Raw genomic sequence first — 21636 nt, forward strand, 5'->3', positions numbered from 1 at the left:
CACAGGGGTCTCCCTTCAGTCTTCGTTTTTCCGCACTGCAGTTAGCATCGCGGAGAAGGAGCCCTGTGTGAACTTCTTCACATAATCTTGTGTATAAAAACAAATTAAAATCCCTCATTTCTCATTCCCCACATCAGGGTCTGTCTTCGACCACCGGCCGGTGAGTTAAGTTCTTTTTTCCGACTCGGAAATGACTGCCAAAGGAAGAAAGGCACGACAGGAAACGTTGGAACATCTTTTCCACAACCAGTTAATGCCTTCCACGTCTAAGTCGACTCATTCGTCTCTGGCCGGAGCATCGAAACAGTTATCCGAAAGCATCGCGTGGGGGACTTGGGAGACCGGTTGTCACCGACCCCGTCTGCAGCATCGACAAAATCAACGTCCGGGCTTGAAAAAGCCACCGAACATCGTTTAAAGCATCGACACACTTCGATTCCAGGGCTCTCTTATCACCGGAAGAACCAGTAGCCAAAAGACCTTGTCCACAAGAGTCACCGAAGCCTGCTACCCCAAGGCGTTCCCCACCTCTAGAGGTGCAGGGCATCGAGACACCACAGTGCCCTGTGGTAGAGCCGATGATGCCTTCACTGCCACCACCTATAGCTGCTCTGACTACACCAGCTATAGCGGAGGACCTGAGCAGATTCATCTGCCAGGTGGTGCGAGAAGCGCTTCAGGACTTACATCCATCGACACCGATGACTCCTCACCGAAGCCAGCACCATTGTCGATGCCGGGACCAGTGATGCCGATGCCATCACCATTCCCGATGCTGGTGCCTGTACCGCTACCAGGGACTCCAGTGCAACCAGATATATTTATTTTTATTTATTTTATTTATTTAAATTTCTTATATACCGGCATTCGCGATGGGAGTCGCATCATGCCAGTTTACAAATAACAAGGTGTGACAAAGGATAAATACATTAATAACTTAAAACATTAACATGTGATAGAAGAATAAAGTAGCAGTTACAATAAAACAGGGATAAAATGCAACTTGGAATGTAGAGAAGGCGAAAGAGAGATTAACAATGAGATAAAAAAAAAATAACCAAGGTAAATAAAACCTGCCATATTAAAAGAAAGAACATTATTGAGTTGTCAAAGGTTGTTGATTACCCTGACGGGAGTTCTTAGTTGCTTGAGTTGAGAGTGGGTTCAGTTGGTATCTGGAAAGGCTTTCAAGAATAGCCAGGTTTTAAGTCTTTTTCTGAAAGTGGGGAGGCAAGGTTCCTGTCTCAGTTCTGGTGGGATGGAATTCCACAAGGTAGGTCCTGCTGTAGAGAAAGCCCTGTCTTTGAGAGTCCTATGGTTAAAGGTTTTTGCAGGCGGCACCTGTAATGAGTCTCTGTAGGACTCTCTGATAGGTCTGATGGAGGTATGTTTTTTAAATGGGATTTGGAGGTTAAGCGGAGAGAGTTGATGGAATGCTTTGTAGATGGTAGTAATGGACTTATATAAGATTCTATAGTGCACTGGTAGCCAATGTAAGTCTTTGAGAATCGGAGATATGTGGTCTCTTCTTCTTGTGTTTGTCAAAATTCTGGCCGCCGTGTTCTGAACCATCTGAAGAGGTTTAGTATGAGAAGATGGGAGACCTAATAGAATAGAATTGCAATAATCTAACTTAGAGAAGATTATTGATTGCAAAACTGTTCTGTAATCATGGAAATGGAAAAGTGGTTTGATTCTTTTTAAGACGTGTAATTTATAAAAGCAGTCCTTCGTGGTTTGATTAATAAAAGATTTTAGATTTAGCCGATTGTCGATAATGGCTCCTAGGTCTCTTACATGTGAAGTTTGAAAGCCGGTTGGTGGATTTGAGGTGAGGTTACTGTTTTCAGGGGAAATTATGAGGACTTCGGTTTTTGCGGAATTTAAGATTAGATTTAGACTGGAGAGGAGGTTGTCAATATTTTGAAGGCAGTTTTCCCAGATTTTGATAGTTTTTGTAAGGGATTCTTTGATAGGGATGACAGTCTGGACGTCATCTGCATATAGAAAGTATTTGAGGTTCAGATTGGTTAATAGTTGACATAGGGGTAGGAGGTAAATGTTAAAGAGCGTGGGGGAGAGAGAGGAGCCCTGTGGAACACCTAGCGAGGAAGGGTAAAACTGTGATTCTTTGTTATGTATTTTGACTTTATATCCTCTGTTTCCCAAGAATGATTTGAACCAGGCAAGAGCAGAGCCTGTAATTCCGATGTTCGCTAGTTGATTAAGGAGAAGGGAGTGATTCACGGTGTCAAAGGCCGCCGATAGGTCGAGGAGTATCAGCAAGTAGGCGTGACCTTTATCGAGGCCCATGATGAGGTAATCTGTCAGAGATATGAGAAGTGATTCTGTACTTAAAGATTTTCGGAAGCCGTATTGAGTGGGGAATAATATGTTGTTGTCTTCGAGGTATTCTGATAATCTGGTGTTGACTAATTTTTCTGTAACCTTGGCTATAAAAGGAAGGTTGGATATTGGGCGGAAGTTGGATGGATCTTTAGGATTAAGGTTCGGTTTTTTTAATAGGGGTTTGATAGAAGCAACTTTCAGGTTGTCAGGATAAATTCCTTGGGCTAAGGAACAATTGATAATGTCAGTTAGGGTTTTGGAGATGGTATCTGGTATTAGCAGCAGTAGTTTGGGAGGGATATGGTCAAATGGGTGGGATGATGGTTTCATTCTCTTCAATACTAACTTGGTCTCTGATATTGCAATGGGTTTGAAGGCTTGTATAGCAATGTCGTTGCAGTGATGGCGAAATGTGCTGGGTGGAGCTAGGGTATTCGTTTTTAGTAGAGATTGCAGGTTGGAAATTTTGTTACTGAAGAAGATGGCCAGCTCCTCAGCTTTTTCGTGCGCTTGGTTGAGTGGGATGTCCGGAGAATTGGGTTGAGTTAAGTTCGAGACGTAAGTAAAGAGGGCTTTTGAATCGAAGATGAGGTGATGTATCTTGTGAGCGTAGTAGTCCCTTTTTGTTTTTAGTGTGGAGCTCTTGTAAATGTGAAGAGCGAGTTTGTAAGCTGAGAGGGAGGTCGGTGATGGTGCTTTACGCCATTTATTTTCTTTTTGTCGCAGGGAAAGCTTGAGTTTTTGTAGTTGGTCATTAAACCAGGGTTGTCTTCTGGCGGCATTATGTTTAGGTTTTTTTGTTGCCAGTGGGCAGAGTTTATTAGCTGCCGATTCTGTGAAGTTGGACCATGAGTGGAGAGCAGTGTTGGGAGTGGAGATGTCTATGTGGGGGAGTTCTAGGATAAGGTGTTCGTGAAGTTCATCGGATGAACATAGGTTTCTGTAAGTAAATTGAGGTTGAAGATCGTGTTTGATGTTTGATTGTGCCAGCGAAAAAGTGGTAGAGATTAAAGCATGGTCTGACCAGGGGACTGATTTGCATATGGGGGGTGCTGAGTACGAGATGCCTGAGTTTACAAAAATGAGATCCAAAGTGTGTCCTGCTCTGTGGGTAGGGTTGTTGATTATCTGCTTGAATCCCATGGCGGTCATGGCATTTAGGAAAGTTTCACAGTTTGTAGATGGAGAGGGGTCGTCAACATGTAAGTTGAAGTCTCCCAAAATGATGGCTGGAACCGCAAGATTTAGGTTAGTAGCTATTATTTCTAGAATGGGGGAGGCGTCTGACTCCAGAAGTCCCGGAGGGGCGTAGACTAGAATGATTTGTAGCCGGTCTGATTTGAAAAATCCGGCTTCAATTTTTGTAGGAGAGTGAATTGGGAATTGAGTAAGTCTCAGCTCTTTTTTGGCTGCAAGGAGAATACCCCCACCCTTTCTTTTCTGTCTGGGAATAGAGAAGAAATCAAGGGATTCCATTGGAAGTTGGTTTATTAGTGCGGTGTCCGTCTGTTTAAGCCATGTTTCCGTAATTGCGCAGAGGTCGGGTTTGGTGTCCAGTAGAAGGTCATTAAGTATTAGTGTTTTTTTGGGAAGGGATTGAGCATTGAATAAAATCAGAGAGAAAAGAGCTAGGCCTAGTGTCTGTGTAAGGGGGGAAATCATGATAGGAATGAGTGATTTATAGGTAGTTGGCCGAGAAAACACTGATGGATTTCTAATGAGAAATGACCTTTGTTGGAGAATTGGAATAGGGAGACCAATATGCATTGAGGCTTGGAAGGGTGGGCGCTGGATGCTTGCTGGAGTGGAAGGATGAGCGCTGGATGACTGCTGGAGTGGAAGGATGAGCGCTGGATGACTGCTGGAGTGGAAGGGTGAGCGCTGGATGACTGCTGGAGTGGAAGGGTGAGCGCTGGATGACTGCTGGAGTGGAAGGGTGAGCGCTGGATGACTGCTTGAGTGGAAGGATGAGCACTGGGTGGAAGGATGAGCACTGGAGTGGAAGGATGAGCGCTGGATGACTGCTGGAGTGGAAGGATGAGCGCTGGATGACTGCTGGAGTGGAAGGGTGAGCGCTGGATGACTGCAGGAGTGGAAGGATGAGCGCAGGGTGGTTGTCTGTCTGGTACAGGTGTGCTAGGCTTTGGAAGGTGTGGCGAAGCTGAGTATTGATGGTAAGGGTTATTATTGTAGTCTAACCCTGACCTCACCTCACCGGAGTCTCACAAAGGGGCTCACTAAGGGGCAGGCCCCTTAGGTCGTGCCCCATCGGACGCGCGACGCCGGATGGGTGTGCCGAGATTTAAAGTCCTTTTTTGGCGCCCTCTGATAGGCCTAGTGCCTCCGGGGGGCGCGGCTGACTCACCGCGTGTGTCCTGCGATTCCCGGCGCTTCCGTCTGGTCTTAGGTAGGGATTTTTTTGTTTCCCTTTTATTTCTTAGCTGTTCTGGTTGCCTCCTCTGTGCGGCTCACGTGATCGTGAGCGGGCTCAAGCCCCGATTGGGCTTAGGGAGCCCCGGCAGAGGAGGAGGAGGAGGAGGCGAACGGCGTCCGATGCCGGGAGCGGTGCGGGCGCGAAGAGGTGGGCCGGAAGGCAGCGCCGAGATTTAAAGTCCTTTTTTGGAGCCCTCTGATAGGCCTAGTGCCTCCGGGGGGCGCGGCTGACTCACCGCGTGTGTCCTGCGATTCCCTGCGCTTCCGTCTGGTCTTAGGTAGGGATTTTTTTGTTTTCCCTTTTATTTCTTAGCTGTTCTGGTTGCCTCCTCTGTGCGGCTCACGTGATCGTGAGCGGGCTCAAGCCCCAATTGGGCTTAGGGAGCCCCGGCAGAGGAGGAGGAGGTGGCGAACGGCGTCCGATGCCGGGAGCGGTGCGGGCGCGAAGAGGTGGGCCGGAAGGCAGCGCCGAAATTTAAAGTCCTTTTTTGGCGCCCTCTGATAGGCCTAGTGCCTCCGGGGGGCGCGGCTGACTCACCGCGTGTGTCCTGCGATTCCCTGCGCTTCCGTCTGGTCTTAGGTAGGGATTTTTTTGTTTTCCCTTTTATTTCTTAGCTGTTCTGGTTGCCTCCTCTGTGCAGCTCACGTGATCGTGAGCGGGCTCAAGCCCCGATTGGGCTTAGGGAGCCCCGGCAGAGGAGGAGGAGGAGGCAAACGGCGTCCGATGCCGGGAGCGGTGCGGGCGCGAAGAGGTGGGCCGGAAGGCAGCGCCGAGATTTAAAGTCCTTTTTTGGCGCCCTCTGATAGGCCTAGTGCCTCCGGGGGGCGCGGCTGACTCACCGCGTGTGTCCTGCGATTCCCTGCGCTTCCGTCTGGTCTTAGGTAGGGATTTTTTTGTTTTCCCTTTTATTTCTTAGCTGTTCTGGTTGCCTCCTCTGTGTGGCTCACGTGATCGTGAGCGGGCTCAAGCCCCGATTGGGCTTAGGGAGCCCCGGCAGAGGAGGAGGAGGAGGAGGCGGACGCCGTTCCCAATTTTACAACCACTAATGGCAAAACCAGATGCCCTTATTGGTGCTATACCATTATAACCTGTCCCTACTAAACCAGCAGGTATAGGAGATACGTATGGTACGTCCCCACTATACGAACCTCAACCAGGACCTTCAGGACTGTCCAGATCAGTTATACCATCAGTGCCACTGAGGCCTTCTCCTACTTCTCCTTCCAAGTATACACCATATGACTCCTGGGAGGACAGAAACACTGATTCCTCGTCAGAAAGTTTTATGTCTGAGCCATCTCCTCCTGAAGGAAGAAAGAAGTCACCTCCAGAGGACTTATCCTTCAACACTTTTATAAAAAACATGGCATAAACTATTTCTTTTAAATTAGTGTCTGAAGAGGATACGAGACAGCAAACCTTAGAGGTTCTTCAATTTGTAGATCCCCCTAAGGAAGTCCTAGCTGACCCTATTCATGAGGTCCTGGTAGACTTACAACATAGATTGTGGGAAAATCCTTGTTCAGTTGCACCAGTAAATAGGAGGATGGACACGACATATCTAGCATAGCACATCCCTGGCTATCAAAGAGCACAACTACCACAGCAACCAGTAGTGGTCGAGTCGGCTCAGAAAAAAATCTAAAAGAGTATGACCTCATTCGTCTACCTGCCTGGGAAAGAACACAGATTCTTTGACACTCTAGGAAGGAAAGTCTTCCAAGGAGCAATGCTTAATTCCAAGATAGCCTCTTACCAACTTTACATGACGCAATACCAGAGAAATCTGTGGAAACAAATGCAACAACTTGCTGATTCCCTACCTCAGCAGTATCAAGATTCAGCTAATGCAATTATCCATAAAGGATTAGAAGCAGGAAAACCTGAGATTCGTGCTGCATACGACAGTTTTGAAATTTCCTCAAGAGTGACAGCTACTGGGATCAGTGCACGCCGTTGGGCCTGGCTTAAAGCCACTGACCTTAGGCCTGAGGTCCAAGACAAGTTGGTAGATTTACCCTGTGTGGGCGACATTCTTTTTGGATCAATAGTTCAGGACACAGTAGCCCAACTTAAAGAACATACAGATACACTGCGTCAATTATCTGCTGTCCCACAAGACTCTTCCACAGTGTCACGCCGTCAGCCACAAAAAGATACAAGGAAGCCGTACTACAGGCCGAGGAGGTACTATCCACCAGCAAATCTTCCTGACCACAACAAAGATCCCAGCCCAGACAACCTAGAATCGCTAGGCCTCAACCGCCACCGCAAACAGACCCAGCTGCAGGTTTTTGAGACAAAGCCAGAGAACAGCATCCAACTCAACAACCCTAACCCAACCATACCAGTAGGAGGTCGCGTCTCCTTCTATTACAACCATTGGTCAAGGATAACAACAGATCAATGGGTACTCTCCATTACATCACGGGGTTATCAACTCAATTTCCTATCAATTCCAAAAGACTCTCCAACAAAGTCTCTTTGGATAAACAAAGACCATATCATTCTTCTGCAAGCAGAATTATCCACACTTCTGAGAACCAGGGCCATGGAACCAGTTCCCTGGCCTCAGCAGGGCAGAGGATTCTACTCCCGTTATTTCTTCATTCCAAAGAAAACAGGAGGCCTACACCCCATACTAGACCTTCGAAATCTCAACAAATTTCTACGGAAAGAGAAATTCAGAATGGTCTCCTTAGGCACCATCCTTCCTCTTCTTCAAGCAGGAGACTGGCTCTGTTCTCTGGATCTACAAGAAGCTTACACTCACATTCCAATATTCCCTCCTCATTGCAAGTTCCTGCGTTTCCTGGTCATCAGCATTTCCAATATCGGGTTCTACCATTTGGACTAGCCTCAGCACCCAGAGTTTTCACGAAATGCTTAGCAGTAGTAGCAGCACACTTACACAAGGAAAGTGTACATGTTTTTCCCTATCTGGATGACTGGCTCATCAGAAGTCAATCTCAACAAGGAGCTCTTGCCTCTCTCAGACTCACAATCAATCTGCTCCACTCGATGGGATTTCTCATCAGTTACCAAAAATCCCACCTCATCCCGTCTCACCTACTACAATTCATTGGAGCAGACTTAAACACCATACTATCAAGAGCCTCCACAGTTCATGTTACTCCTATGGCCAGATTAGCCGTGAGAATAACCCAATGGACATTACGATCACAGTGGATACAAGCCAACCACTGTCGTCTCCAGTTCAAATAACCCACCAGCTACATTCATCTCTCCTATGGTGGGTAAACAAGGACAACTTGTGAAAGGGCCTATCCTTTCAACAATCAATTCCACAGATAACTTTAACAACAGATGCATCCACCTTTGGTTGGGGAGCTCACATAGACAATCTCCAAACCCAAGGTACTTGGATGACACTCGAAGCAACATTTCAAATCAATATCCTGGAACTTCGAGCTATACGTCAATGATACTCATAGCCCCCTATTGGCCTCGACAAATGTGGTTTCCCATACTTCTCGACCTCTCGATCACAGAACCAATTCGCCTGGGAATACATCCCACTCTCATAACTCAGGATCAGGGCAGGTTGTGCCATCCCAACCTTCAATCCCTATCTCTGACAGCCTGGATGTTGAAAGCTTAATCTTTCAACCACTTAATCTTTCAACTAATGTCTCTCAAGTGCTTGTAGCTTCCCGTAAGCATTCCACTCAAAAAAACTATATTTCAAAGTGGAAAAGATTTACCATATGGTGCACACAAAAAAGTATAAACCCTTTTCATGCCCCACAACCTCTTTATTAGACTATCTAAGGCACCTCTCAGACTCTTGTCTCCAGACTTCGTCAGTAAGAGTATTTATTTATTTATTTATTTGAGAGTTTTTATATACCGTCATTAAGTTATTTACCGTCATAATGGTTTACAATAAGGCACCTATATCAAAGAAAGTGTAGATCCTAATTTACATGGATGGTGCCATTGTGGTTCGGTAACAAACAATAATTAAGAATTAATATGGGTTGTGCTCAGGAAATTACCTTTAGAGAAATTTCCTTGGGGGGTTAAGTGTTTTATGGTACTTCATCCTGATGGTTTGACTACAGTTAAAAGTGAGTGCACTAATTTCCAGTAGTATCTGGAAAATATGCTTTGGGTGCTCTGAGTCCGCTTTAGCCTTATTTATTTGCCTGTGTCATTTTCTTTCTTGAAGGCTTGTTTGAAAAGCCAGGTTTTGAGTTGTGTTTTGAAAAATTTATGATTACTCTGGAGTCTTAAGTCAAGGGGCATTGAGTTCCATATTGTGGGACCAGCCAGAGATAGTGCGCGTTCCCTAACTTGGGTAAGTCTTGCTGTTTTTACAGATGGAATCGTTAAAAGAGCTTTGTTTGCTGATCTTAAATTTCTGTGAGGGATGTGTACTCTTAAGTGCTGGGTTCAGCCACTCTACTTTTTCGTCATGGATAAGTTTGTGTATTAAGCAAAGTGCTTTGAACTGAATTCGCTGTTCTATGGGTAGCCAATGTAGTGTGGCAAGTGTATCTGTTATGTGGTCTCTCTTACTTTTTCCAGTGAGAATTCGAGCTGCAGCGTTTTGTAAAATTTTTAGCGGTCTTATTGTAGTGTAGGGTAGACCAAGCAGTAAAGCATTGCAATAGTCCGTGCTGGCAAATATCAGAGATTGGAGTACTGTACGGAAGTTTGGCAGGGATAGTAATGGTTTACGTTTTCTCAGTATCATGAGTTTTGCATATCCTTCCTTTACCTTTAGTGAAATGTGTTGTTTGAGGTTTAGTTCAGTGTCAATTATTACGCCGAGATTGCGAACTTTCTCGGCTAAATCAATTTTTTGGTTGCTATTGAGAATTATTGGAGTTTGTGTAATATTCATGTTTTTCCTTTCTAAGTGTATGAATTCAGTTTTGTCTATGTTGATTATCAGCTCCATGTGGTTTAGCAGTTGTTTTATTATGTCTAGATACATTATGGCTAAACTCAATGTTTTTTCAATAGTTTCATCTATTGGTAAGATTAGTTGGATGTCGTCAGCGTAGACGTAGCGTATGATTCCAAGTCCAGCCAGGAGATGGCATAGTGGTAGTAGATATATATTAAAAAGCGTCGCTGATAGTGCCGATCCTTGTGAGACTCCTGTTTTTAGGGTAATCTTTTCGGATAGAGAGTTTTTAATTTGGACTTGAAAAGTTCTGTTGTTTAGATATGATTTGAACCATGTTATTGTTTTGTCTTGTAGTCCTATTTCTTCAAGTCTTTTAATCAGTATATTGTGGTTCACTGTGTCAAATGCTGCTGATAGATCAAGTAATATTAGAATATAGTGTTTTCCGCTGTCGAAACCTCTTAGTATATTGTCTGTTAGTGTGCATAGCAGTGTTTCAGTGCTATAATGTTTACGGAAGCCGTGCTGAGAGGGGTAAAGGATATTGTTATTATCTAAGTGCTCAGATAGTTGTTTTTGTACTGGTTTTTCAATTAATTTCGCCATAAGAGGTAAATTTGATACGGGTCTGTAGTTTGCTAGGATAAGGGGGTCCATGTTTTTCTTCTTAAGTATAGGTTTAATGATAGCTCCTTTCAGTGTTTCAGGCAGATACCCTTCTTCGAGGGAGTAGTTTATAATTTTTTGCGAAAATTGGAGCGGCGATTTCAGTAAGCTTTTTAATTTCAACTATGGGTAATGAATCTTTCCCTGTACGTACCAGGATTATTCCAGATGGTGGGTTATGTCCCCTGTCCAGCAGATGGAGTCAGAACCAAAAACTCCCAGGGGAGGAGCAATATAGGTACGCCTCCCTCGCCTCAATCCTCAGTATAGTTCTGACTCCAGCAGATGTGAGCAGAGGACACGGTGGTCCCCAGCACTTTTCTAAATTTATTTCTCTCTGAGGGATCAATAAAAAAAAAAAAAAAAAAAAAAAGGTTTTTTTCTTTAGAATAGGTCTTATAGTGTTTACTGCCAGGACCACTCCAGTCAGGAACTTGCTGACAGGCTGTATTTTTTGCCTGTCACTTCATTTTTCTCTCTTTCTATTCTTTTGTTTTCCTCTTCCTTGCCCGGCTAGAGTGTGGTAAGTGTTGTTTTTATTATTTACAGTCGTTGGTAGGAACAGAAATTTCTGAGGGGTGGAAGTTGGTAGTGCCGACCGCTCCCCCCTAGCCCCGGAGTTTTTACTTTTCCCCTTCTACCCTTCGGGGAGTGACTGGAGTCCCGCCCCGCAGCTCTGCGAAGCCCATTCCCCGGAGCTGCTCACCGTCGGGACGGCGCTTTCCCCGACGGTCTCTTGGGGACGGTGAGGGGTCCGGAGGCCGGAGAGTTTTATTGCTTCGCCGCTTCAGTTATTGCCATGCCCTGCAGCCACCCCTCCCCCTCCCTCTCGCCGCGATGCAGAGATCTCCTAACGGCTCCGGAGCTCGGCAAGGGGTTCAGCAGCCCTCGGAGGGGTTTTCTTCGGCTTTTGAGGGGGAGTTTAGCTTACCTGGTGGCCAGCTTGGAGGAGAGTCGGACCACGCCGGCAGGAAGCGTCATGCCCCGTTTCCCCTCAGCGCGGGAACGGCGGCCATTTTGTCAGCTGATTCTGAGGCAGCTCTCTCTGAGGAGGACGTCGACGCTCCGCTCCAGGTTTCCTTTCATGCTATGGGGTTTCGTGCGCAACGGACCAGGCCAGGCAAGGAGATGACACCTCAGGGAGCCCTTCATCAGCACTGCCTGTTTTTTCGCCAGAATTTGTCGTTTTAATGCACAAGGCATTTTTACAGAACAGGGATCCGAATCTTGAAAATTGGGGTCCCCCTCCTCCCAAACTGTCTTGCTTGACCCAGCTTTTGACGGTGGACCCTCCCTTAGGGAGGGCTTCTTTGCCCACAGGAGGTGCGGGGTCTGCTCGGGCCCCTCCCGTGGTCCCTACGCCGCTGCAGCAACCGTCGGGGGATTCATGGCAGGACCCAGATACGGATGATCCCTCCCTGGCGGCCCAGGTAGAGGGTGACGACCCGAGGGTCCTCCGCATCTTTCAAGCAGCGGAGTTGGATGATCTCATCCCCCATATCCTGCAGGAAATGGACATCGACCCTCCTCCGGATCCTATGGCTCAGGATCCGAAGATTAAGAAAGGGGATCCTCTGCTAGCGGGCTTACGACCCCTAGCGAAAGCTTTTCCCACGCATCACAACACCTTGCAATTGATTTCAAGGGAGTGGGATACTCCTGAGGCCAATCTTCGAGTCGGAAGAGCCATGGAAAAGTTATATCCTCTGCCTACTGATTTCCTAGAGATTCTTAAAGTTCCTGCGGTTGATTCGGCGGTATCGGCGGTCACGAAACATACCACCATCCCGGTCACGGGTGGGACGGCATTGAAGGATGTTCAGGATCGCAAGCTCGAGGTGTACCTCAAGCGTATCTTCGAGGTCTCAGCGTTGGGGATGAGGGCTGCTATCTGCAGTTCACTAGCACAGCGAGCAGCTCTGCGTTGGGTACAACAGCTTCTCACATCCCAATCTTTGCCACAGGCAGAGACTATTCAGGCTGATAGACTTGAAGCGGTGGTTGCCTATGGAGCTGATGCCTTTTATGATCTATTAAGGGTTCTCGCTCGATCCATGGTGGCAGCGGTGTCTGCTCGCCGTCTTTTGTAGCTACACAACTGGGCGGCAGATGCTTCGTCCAAGACGCGCCTGAGTTCCCTTCCTTTCAAGGGTAGGTGCCTGTTTGGGGAAGATTTAGATCAGATCATCAAATCTCTTAATGAGAATGCGGTGCACAAGCTACCAGAAGATCGTCCACGTTCTTCTAGATCCTTTTATTCCTCCAGGAACAGGTACCGGAATCAATGGAGGTCGCGTCCTACCAGACAGCAGGCACCTCGGGCGCCTTCTACACGATCACACACCTGGAACCGGTCCTATTGTGGACGCCGCCACGGTAAGGATACTCAAGGGGCAGGTGCCTCCTCAAAAGCTTCACAATGATGCCAGAGGGACCCTCGAGGAGATCCCCTACCTGGGGGGTCGCCTTACTCTCTTCTACAAAGAGTGGGTCCAAATTACGTCTGATCAATGGGTGCTGGACATCTTAAGACAAGGCTACGTATTAGATTTTGTACACGAACCCCGAGACCGTTTTCTGTTTTCTCCTTGCGGTTCCCACCTCAAACAATTAGCAGTTCGGCAGACTCTCGATCGTCTGCTACAGCTAGGGGCGATAGTTCCGGTAGTGGCCTCCGAACTGGGAAGAGGACATTATTCGGTCTACTTCGTGGTTCCCAAGAAGGAGGGCACTTTTCGACCTATCTTGGATCTCAAGACGGTCAACAAGTGTCTCAGAGTTCCTCGTTTTCGTATGGAAACGCTCCGGTCAGTGTTAGCAGCTGTGCATCCGGGAGAATTTTTGGCCTCTTTAGATCTTACGGAAGCATACCTTCACATCCTGATCCATCCCCATCATCAGCGCTTCTTACTCTTCAAGATTTTGGGACAACATTTTCAGTTTCGTGCTCTCCCCTTTGGCCTGGCGACGGCTCCGCGAGTCTTCACCAAGATCATGGTGGTAGTAGCGGCGGCACTCCGCAGCGAGGGCATCCTAGTACATCCTTATCTAGACGACTGGCTCATTCGAGCGAAGTCGAGAGCGCAGGGCTACCGTGCAGTTGACAGAGTGGTACAGCTTCTTCAATCTCTGGGTTGGATCGTCAATTTCTCAAAGAGCAAACTGATACCGTCCCAATCGCTGGATTTTCTGGGAGCATACTTCGACACCAACCAGGCCAAGGTGTTTCTGCACCCGGACAGAGCTCGGGCTCTATGCGCTCAAGTAACCAGTTTTATGGCTCTCGTCGCTCCCACGGCATGGGACTATCTTCAGGTGCTGGGAACCATGGCTTCAACCATTGATTTGGTACCGTGGGCCTTCGCCCATCTCCGACCTCTCCAGAGATCCCTACTTTCACGATGGAACCCGGTGTTGAGAAATTTTCAGGCAGTAATGCCCATTCCGGGTGTTGTCCTGAGCAGCCTACAGTGGTGGCTGGACCCTCAACGATTGGCTCAGGGAGTGTCTCTGCAGAACCCGGATTGGGTGGTCGTCACCACGGATGCCAGCCTCTCCGGCTGGGGAGCGGTTTGTCAAGACAGGTCTCTCCAAGGCCGATGGACGGCAGATCAGTCCACCTGACCCATCAATCGGCTGGAGACCAGGGCAGTCCTTCTAGCGCTGCAGGGGTTCTACCCACTGGTGCGCAGTCGAGCGGTTCGGATTCTTTCGGACAATGTGACCACAGTGGCGTACATCAATCGCCAGGGGGGCCCCAGGAGACATCTGGTCTCGTTGGAAACCGACGAGTTGATGAATGGGCGGAGCTACACTTACAGCGTCTAGCGGCTTCGCACATAGCGGGCGTGGACAACGTTCAGGCAGATTTTCTCAGTCGACAACACCTGGATCCCGGAGAGTGGGAACTCTCGGTGGATGCAATGTGAAGGATAGTACAGCGTTGGGGGAGACCCCATGTGGATCTAATGGCAACCGCGACAAATACAATGGCCGCCCTGTTCTTCAGCCGCAGGCGAGAGCGCGGCGCGGAAGGAGTTGACGCGCTGGTTCTTCCCTGGCCTCGACACTGTCTCCTGTATGTCTTTCCTCCGTGGCCTCTAGTGGGCAAGGTTATCCGACGGATAGAGATGCATCACGGTCCGGTGATTCTAGTTGCACCAGAGTGGCCTCGTCGACCATGGTTTGCAGATCTCCTCAATCTGGCAGTGGAGGGCCCTCTTCGGCTCAGTCATCTGCCACGTCTTCTTCGCCAAGGACCAATATTTTTCAAGGAGGCAGATCGCTTCTGTCTTGCGGCTTGGCTTTTGAGAGGCGTCAATTGAGACGGCGTGGATATCCAGAATCTGTCATCTCAACGCTCCTGAAAGCTAGGAAGACATCCACGTCGGTTACTTATGTCAGAGTATGGAAGGTTTTTGAGGAATGGTGCGAGTCAAAATCGATTCTACCAACGCAGGCCTCGGTGACGCATGTGCTTTCCTTCCTACAGGCTGGTCTGGATTTGGGCCTTGCCTATAATTCTCTTCGTGTGCAGGTGGCGGCGTTGGGAGCCTTCCTACGTAGTAACGACAGCGGGCTCCTGGCCTCACATCCGGATATCCTACGTTTTCTAAAGGGGGTAAAACACTTGAAGCCTCCAGTTAGACCACCTTGTCCTTCTTGGAATCTCAATTTGGTACTCCAGGCTCTATCTGCACCGCCTTTTGAGCCTCTGAGTTCGGCCACACTCAAGGATGTCACCCTTAAGACCATCTTCCTGGTGGCAATCAGCTCAGCACGTCGAATCTCTGAACTTCAAGCTCTATCATGTCGGGAGCCATACCTTCGTTTCACGCCAGGGGGAGTTTCCCTGCGGACAGTTCCATCTTTTCTGCCGAAGGTGGTCTCGGCTTTCCATCTCAACCAATCTATAGAGCTTCCGTCATTTGTATCCTCTGATTCGTCTGACCTCCGTCGGCTGGATGTTCGACGTTCCTTGATACATTATTTGGAGGTCACCAATGATTTTCGACTCTCCGACCATTTGTTTGTACTTTGGTCAGGGCCCAGGAAGGGTTACATGGCATCCAAACAATCAATTGCTTGCTGGCTGAAGGGAGCGATAATAGCTGTGTACATTGGAGTGGGTAAGTCTCCACCTTTAGCTGTTAAGGCGCATTCTCTCCACGCTCAGGCGACGTCGTGGGCGGAAAGTTCTGCAGTTTCTTCTCAGGAAATCTGTAGGGCGGCCACATTGAAGTCGCTCCACGCTTTCGCAAGACATTATCGTCTAGATGTCCACGCGCCGTCTCACGGTCAGCTTGGAGACAGGGTCATACGGGCAGGGCTGTCCAGGACCCACCCATGATGGGGAAGCTTTGGTACATCCCACTGTCTGGAATGATCCTGGTACGTACAGGGAAAAGAAAATTATTCCTTACCTGCTAATTTTCATTCCTGTAGTACCATGGATCATTCCAGACCCCTCCCTTACTGGGGGGTTCTTTGTGGGCCATCCCTGCTTTCCTGTCTTCACAATATTTTCACTCTGTATCTCTAGTTATTGCGAGCTGTGTCATTGTACACAGTACTGTTTGCAAGTTCTCAGTTACTGTTTTTTGAGTACAAGTTAGTTGCTGTCGTTTTTCAGCTGTTATTTTCTCTATATTTTGAGATTAATTGATCCCTCTGGTTCTGTCTCTTCTCGTCTTGGCTTTGCTAGTCCAGTTACTGAGGACTGAGGCGAGGGAGGCATGCCTATATAGCTTCTCCCCTGGGAGTTTTTGGTTCTGACTCCATCTGCTGGACAGGGGACATAACCCACTGTCTGGAATGATCCATGGTACTACAGGAACGAAAATTAGCAGGTAAGGAATAATTTTCTTATTTGGTGGGGGGCGGGATTTAGTTGTTTGATCATGTTCTCTGCCTGGTTGTTGGTTATTTCGTCAAATTCAGACCATAGTGTCACGTTTCTCTTACACATTTTAATTTCTTGTTTGGGTGACTTTGGTATTTTGGTACGCAGGTTCTCAATTTTGTCGTTAAAAAATCTGGCTATTTCATTGCATCTATTTTCTGGTAAGTTGTCTGGGGGGTTTGTAGTATCTTTGGTTAAATTATCAACTATTTTGAATAGGGTTCTCGGGTTATTCAAGTGTTTTTCTATCTTTGCGCTAAAGTGCAATCTCAGCTTACCATCATACAATAGGAGACTCATCAGTATCCATACAACCTCTTGTCAGTAGATTTATGAGAGGTTTCCTTCACCTAAAACCCCCAATACGGCCACCAGTCACAGAATGGGACCTCAATGTGGTATTAACAAGACTCGTGCATTCTCCTTTTGAACCCATGGATTCCTGCAATGTTAAATTTCTCACATGGAAGACTATCTTCTTAATAGCCATTACATCGGCTAGAAGGGTTAGTGAGTTACAAGCACTTGTCACTTACTCACCCTATACAAAATTCCTCCATGACCGAGTGGTACTCTGTACACATCCAAAATTCCTTCCCAAGGTAGTTACGGAATTCCATTTGAATCAGTCCATAGTTTTGCCCACGTTCTTCCCAAGGCCTCACTCTCACCAAGGTGAGAGAGCTTTGCACACCTTGGACTGTAAACGAGCACTTGCATATTACCTAGACCACACTGCAGTCCATAGGCAATCCACTCAACTCTTTGTTTCTTTTGATCCAAACAAACCAGGTAAAGCAGTGGGCAAACAAACTCTCTCCAACTGGCTAGCAGATTGTATAGAGTTCTGCTATGAAAAAGCAGGCTTTCCTCTCCAAGGGCGAGTAAAGGCGCATTCAGTAAGAACAATGTCAACCTCAATAGCACATTATCGTTCAGTGCCAGTAGCTGACATATGTAAAGGTGCAACATGGAGTTCTCTTCACACCTTTGCAGCTCATTACTGTTTGGAAAAAGGGCGACAAGATTTAGCCTACGGACAATCTGTCTTAAAAACTTGTTTCCAGTATAATCCCAACTCCTTCTGCATCCAACCTGCTGTGATCTTCGGCTGCCTCATTTTCACCAACCAATACTTCAATGTTGCTTCACTACAAAATGACTCAGCCTCTAGCTTGCTAATCACCCATATGTGAGGACAAGCATCCTGCTTGTCCTGGGATAAAGCAAAATTGCTTACCTTTTAATAGGTGTTATCCCAGGACAGCAGGATGTAGTCTTCACGAAACCCACCCGCCACCCCGCGGAGTTGGGTCCGATACGTTTTATTTTATTTTTGCTAACGCTTGTTGCTATACACGAGACTGAAGGGAGACCCCTGTGGCTCGAGGGATCATGGCATGCTGGGCATGTTCAGTGGGCTTAGTATGCCAGTCAAATGTTTCTAGAAACTTTGACAGAAAGTTTTCCGTGATAGGGCTCAATCAGTGACGTCACCCATATGTGAGGACTACATCCTGCTGTCCTGGGATAACACCTATTACAAGGTAAGCAATTTTGCTTTATTTTGCCATACTATTGCCCAGACTGGCCCTACAGTGGCTGGGCTGGCTTTTCAGCTGTCTGCAGGAATAGAATTGAATGGACTTGGAAAATATTTTCTTTATAGAAATTGCAGTTAACATTAGAGAAGGGAGCATAAACGGTAAGGATGCTGGTAGCATGGGTAATTAACACTTCACACCATCAATTAGATAATGTGAAACATTTTAAACTGTATGGAATGTAAGTGATGGGTTTTTGGGTCTTGTATATTATTACCATTAACCTGACCAGAATATTAAAAGCACCGCTCCAACTGTTTGCAAATTCACATACTTTATATTATTACTTTTAAAAGTATTTATGATGATAATAAGTGGAGACATTGAATGAGTTTGTCTTAGAGGTAGACATTTTGGAAGCTCAAGCAGCATTTTGAGTCCTTCACAACACTCTAAATGACCTCATTCTATCTCTGATTTTATCCCTTAATTATTATTATTAAGATATAATGGCTCATATTTTTAAGCAAATGCACTTCACATTATTGCAAAAAATAGTCTGCTTTTTCTATTGCAGATGAATGAAATTGAAGTGTGTCCAGAATGTTATTTAGCTGCTTGCCAAAAAAGAGAGAACTGGTTTTGTGAACCTTGTGTAAGTAAAATGTTTTTGTAGTTTATAAAATAATGTAAATGCAAACTTTTGTTGCAAGTGGCAATAAAATCTATATTTTTGAGAAAAATTGCACGCTACAGCTGCTTGCTCTGAAACAAACATGAAATTTCTTTTCTTTTTTTGGCCTGCCAGATTGCTCTTATTTCTTTTGGGCTTCAAGCTCAATCAGAATCTGCTGTAGCAGGACTGAGGCATCAACAGCATTCAGTTACAACTATACAAAGTTTTCCTCACATAATTTCCTGTCCTATCCAGCTCATCTATTGCAACAACAGTCTTCCCATTAAGAATCAGAGACTGTGGTTTGTTCCAGAAACCTGCACATATGTGTTTTCTGATTCAGTAGGGGAAACTGAGCACTACCTCCACAGTATCAGAGCACTGGTTAGTTTGAGGTCCAGGAACTGGGTCTATTAATCAACTAGGTCTCCAGTCTGTAGGAGTGAGACAATGTAGCCTTGGACAATATTTCTCCATTGGTTCCAAAGCAGTGGAGCAGCTCTAAAGGCTGTACCATTCCTAAAGTATGATCAGACTTATTTGATCTGAAGTTGTTGAAATTTGCTGATCTATTGATTAAATAAATACATGCATTAAGATAATATATTAGTGGAAAGCCTGAAACACAGCAGTTTATAAGCCACTAATAATGTTAAGCCAGTCCCTTAGCAAAGATTCATTTTTATTAGAGATGTGCATTCGTTTTAAACGAAATAGATAATGGCAATGAAATTGTCTTTCGTCTCTTTTTGGAAGTGCCACGAAATGAAAAAAAAAAAAGATGACATTTCATAATCAGTTAAAAAGTGTCAATTGGGGGAGCAGTTTGTTAGCTAGAGTTATGGATATGCATTCCCATAGTTACTTGTGTTGCCAAGGTTGCAAGGTGGTATTTGTGGGGGGATGGCCAGTGCCTGGTAACAAACATGAGCAAACCATTGATATAATACTTGATGGTATTTAATACCATCAAGTTTTTAGTCAGCAAATGCAAAGGCATGTATTGCAAATGCATATTTTGAATTTGCCAATCCCTTTGTATTTTAGGAAAGGGGCCCTGGCATTTTGGTACATGCATACTTTTAATTCCCCTGGTGTCTGTGTGTTTGGGGGGGGGGGGGGGAATGGTAACTGGTGAGAGGGGAAGTGACTAGGGTGAATGTATGGGGGTGGTGGGTGGGAGAGAGTCTGGTTGGGGTGGTGACTGGTGAGAGAGAGGCAGCCTGGTGTGTGTGGAGGATTACTGGTGAGAGGGGAAGTGACTGAGGTGAATTTATGGGGTAACAGGTGGGAGAGAGACTGATTGGAGTGGTGAGTGGTGAGAAGGGGTGAATGGGGTGACAGACAAAAGCGAGATTGTTTGGGTGGTGACTGGTGAGAGAGAGGCAGCCTGGTTTGTGGGGTGTGACTGGTGAGAGGGCGAGTGTCTGGGGTGACTGTATGGCGTGTCAAGTCGGGGAGAGAAACTGGTTGAGATGGTGACTGTTGAGAGAGAGTCAGCCTGGTATGAGGGGTGACTAGCAAGAGAGGGAGTAACTGGGTTGATTGTATGGGGTGACAGGTGAGAGAGAGAGACTTCTTGGGGTAGTGACTGGTGAGAGAAAGACAGCCTGTTGTGTATGGAATGGTACTAGTGAGAGGAGAGGTGACTATATGGGGTGAAGTGGGAAAAAGAGGCAGCCTGGTGTGTGTGTGGGGGGGGGGGAGGGGGTGACTGGGGGTAACTATGGGGTGACAGGTTACCCCCACACACACCAGGCTGCTCTCCATTCACCACCCCAACCAGACTCTCTTCCACCTGTCACCCCATACAGTCACCCAAGTCACTTCCTCTCTCACCATCAACCCACCCCTCACCCAAGCACACAGACTCACACAAGGGGAATTCAAAGTATACATATCCCAAAATGCCAGGGCTCCTTTCCTAAAATACAAAAGGATTGGTGAATTCTAAATAAGTATTTGTGTTACATGCTTTTGCTGACTAGAACTTGATGCTATAAAATTACATCACTTGTTTGTTTACACTTGTTACCCCTACAAACACCTCCTTGCAATCATAGCAACACAAACAAGTACTGGTAACTAGGGAGGCAGCTAATGGAATGCAGAACCATACCTCTAGCTAATGAATTCCTCTCAAATTGACACTTTTTAACTGATTGGTAACATTTTCTATTAATGTGCACTAACTCTGAAAGTAGAAAAACACGAAATAAATACCTTCTGAATCATTTTAAAAATGAAAATTAACAGTTAACGACCCGAAACAAAAACGACATGAAACAAAAATCAGTGCACATCCCTAAACTTCTGGGGACTGACTAACATTCAAAGGTATAAAAAGTTCTTGCATAAAAGTCATTGAGATACAAACATGATTTCAAAGTACTTCACGTGCATCCAACTTATATTTGTCTACAGTGATTTTTTTTTTTTTTTTTTCAGATAAAATGTTCTCATATATTAGATACATGCTTTAGGAGAAATTGATAACAGGGCTTGATACTTGCTAAAACAAGGTATCAAAGCCTTCTGTGTTGTGTTTTCAGAATGTAATAGATACTAAAGAGGTTCTGTAGAGGATATCAATTAATTTCATTTTCATTTTGTTTTCTTCATTTATATACTGTCTTTATAAATCAATCCAGTTTAACCAAAGCTATTTGGATACCAGTCATCAACAGAGCAAAAAACTTTAGAATATGCAACTATATGACAACACGTTACAACATATTACCCAACAAACATGAAAATTCCAGGCCATCTAATTGACCCAAGGAGCTACCATCATTTCCTATAGCACAGACTGGGAGCCCTAGCTTGTTGCCTGCCACAGGTTCTTTTTGTTGAGTCTATGGTTAGAAGAGAGAAAAAGGATTAATGACTGAATTAAAAACTAAGGCCTAGATTCATCAAAATACTACAAATTTTGATATTTGAAATGTTGCTTTAATACTACATCCCTCTCAAGGAGGGATGTAAATTGAACCAATAATGTTGCCCTGTTATCAACAGTTGCCTCATACGACTTTTCCAGGAAGTCTGTTAAATTCAATTCAGCTTGATTTTGTTGAGATTTCTTATTTTGTAGCTGCTGAAGATAATATATTTTAGATAATATAGGAAGAGAGTTATCAGTATACTTCAAAATATTTTTCAAATAGCTGTTAAATAAATCCTCCG

At 45.9% G+C, this 21636-nt stretch overlaps 1 protein-coding gene across 9 annotated transcripts in view; it reads left to right on the forward strand.

Moving 5' to 3' along the window:
- ZMYND8 (zinc finger MYND-type containing 8) overlaps positions 1–21636 on the forward strand; it is a 423241-nt gene that overhangs the window by 251717 nt on the left and 149888 nt on the right. For all 9 annotated transcript variants that reach the window (XR_003858448.1, XM_029614639.1, XM_029614638.1 and 6 more), the window contains one exon: positions 18352–18429. Coding sequence is in view for 8 of the 9 variants with exons in the window: in XM_029614639.1 (XP_029470499.1) it covers positions 18352–18429 (78 nt within the window). In the remaining variant the exon portion in view is untranslated. The remainder of the gene's footprint in view (positions 1–18351; positions 18430–21636) is intronic.

The sequence above is a fragment of the Rhinatrema bivittatum genome, chromosome 8 (assembly GCF_901001135.1).
Source record: "Rhinatrema bivittatum chromosome 8, aRhiBiv1.1, whole genome shotgun sequence".
In the NCBI taxonomy this organism is placed as follows: domain Eukaryota; kingdom Metazoa; phylum Chordata; class Amphibia; order Gymnophiona; family Rhinatrematidae; genus Rhinatrema; species Rhinatrema bivittatum.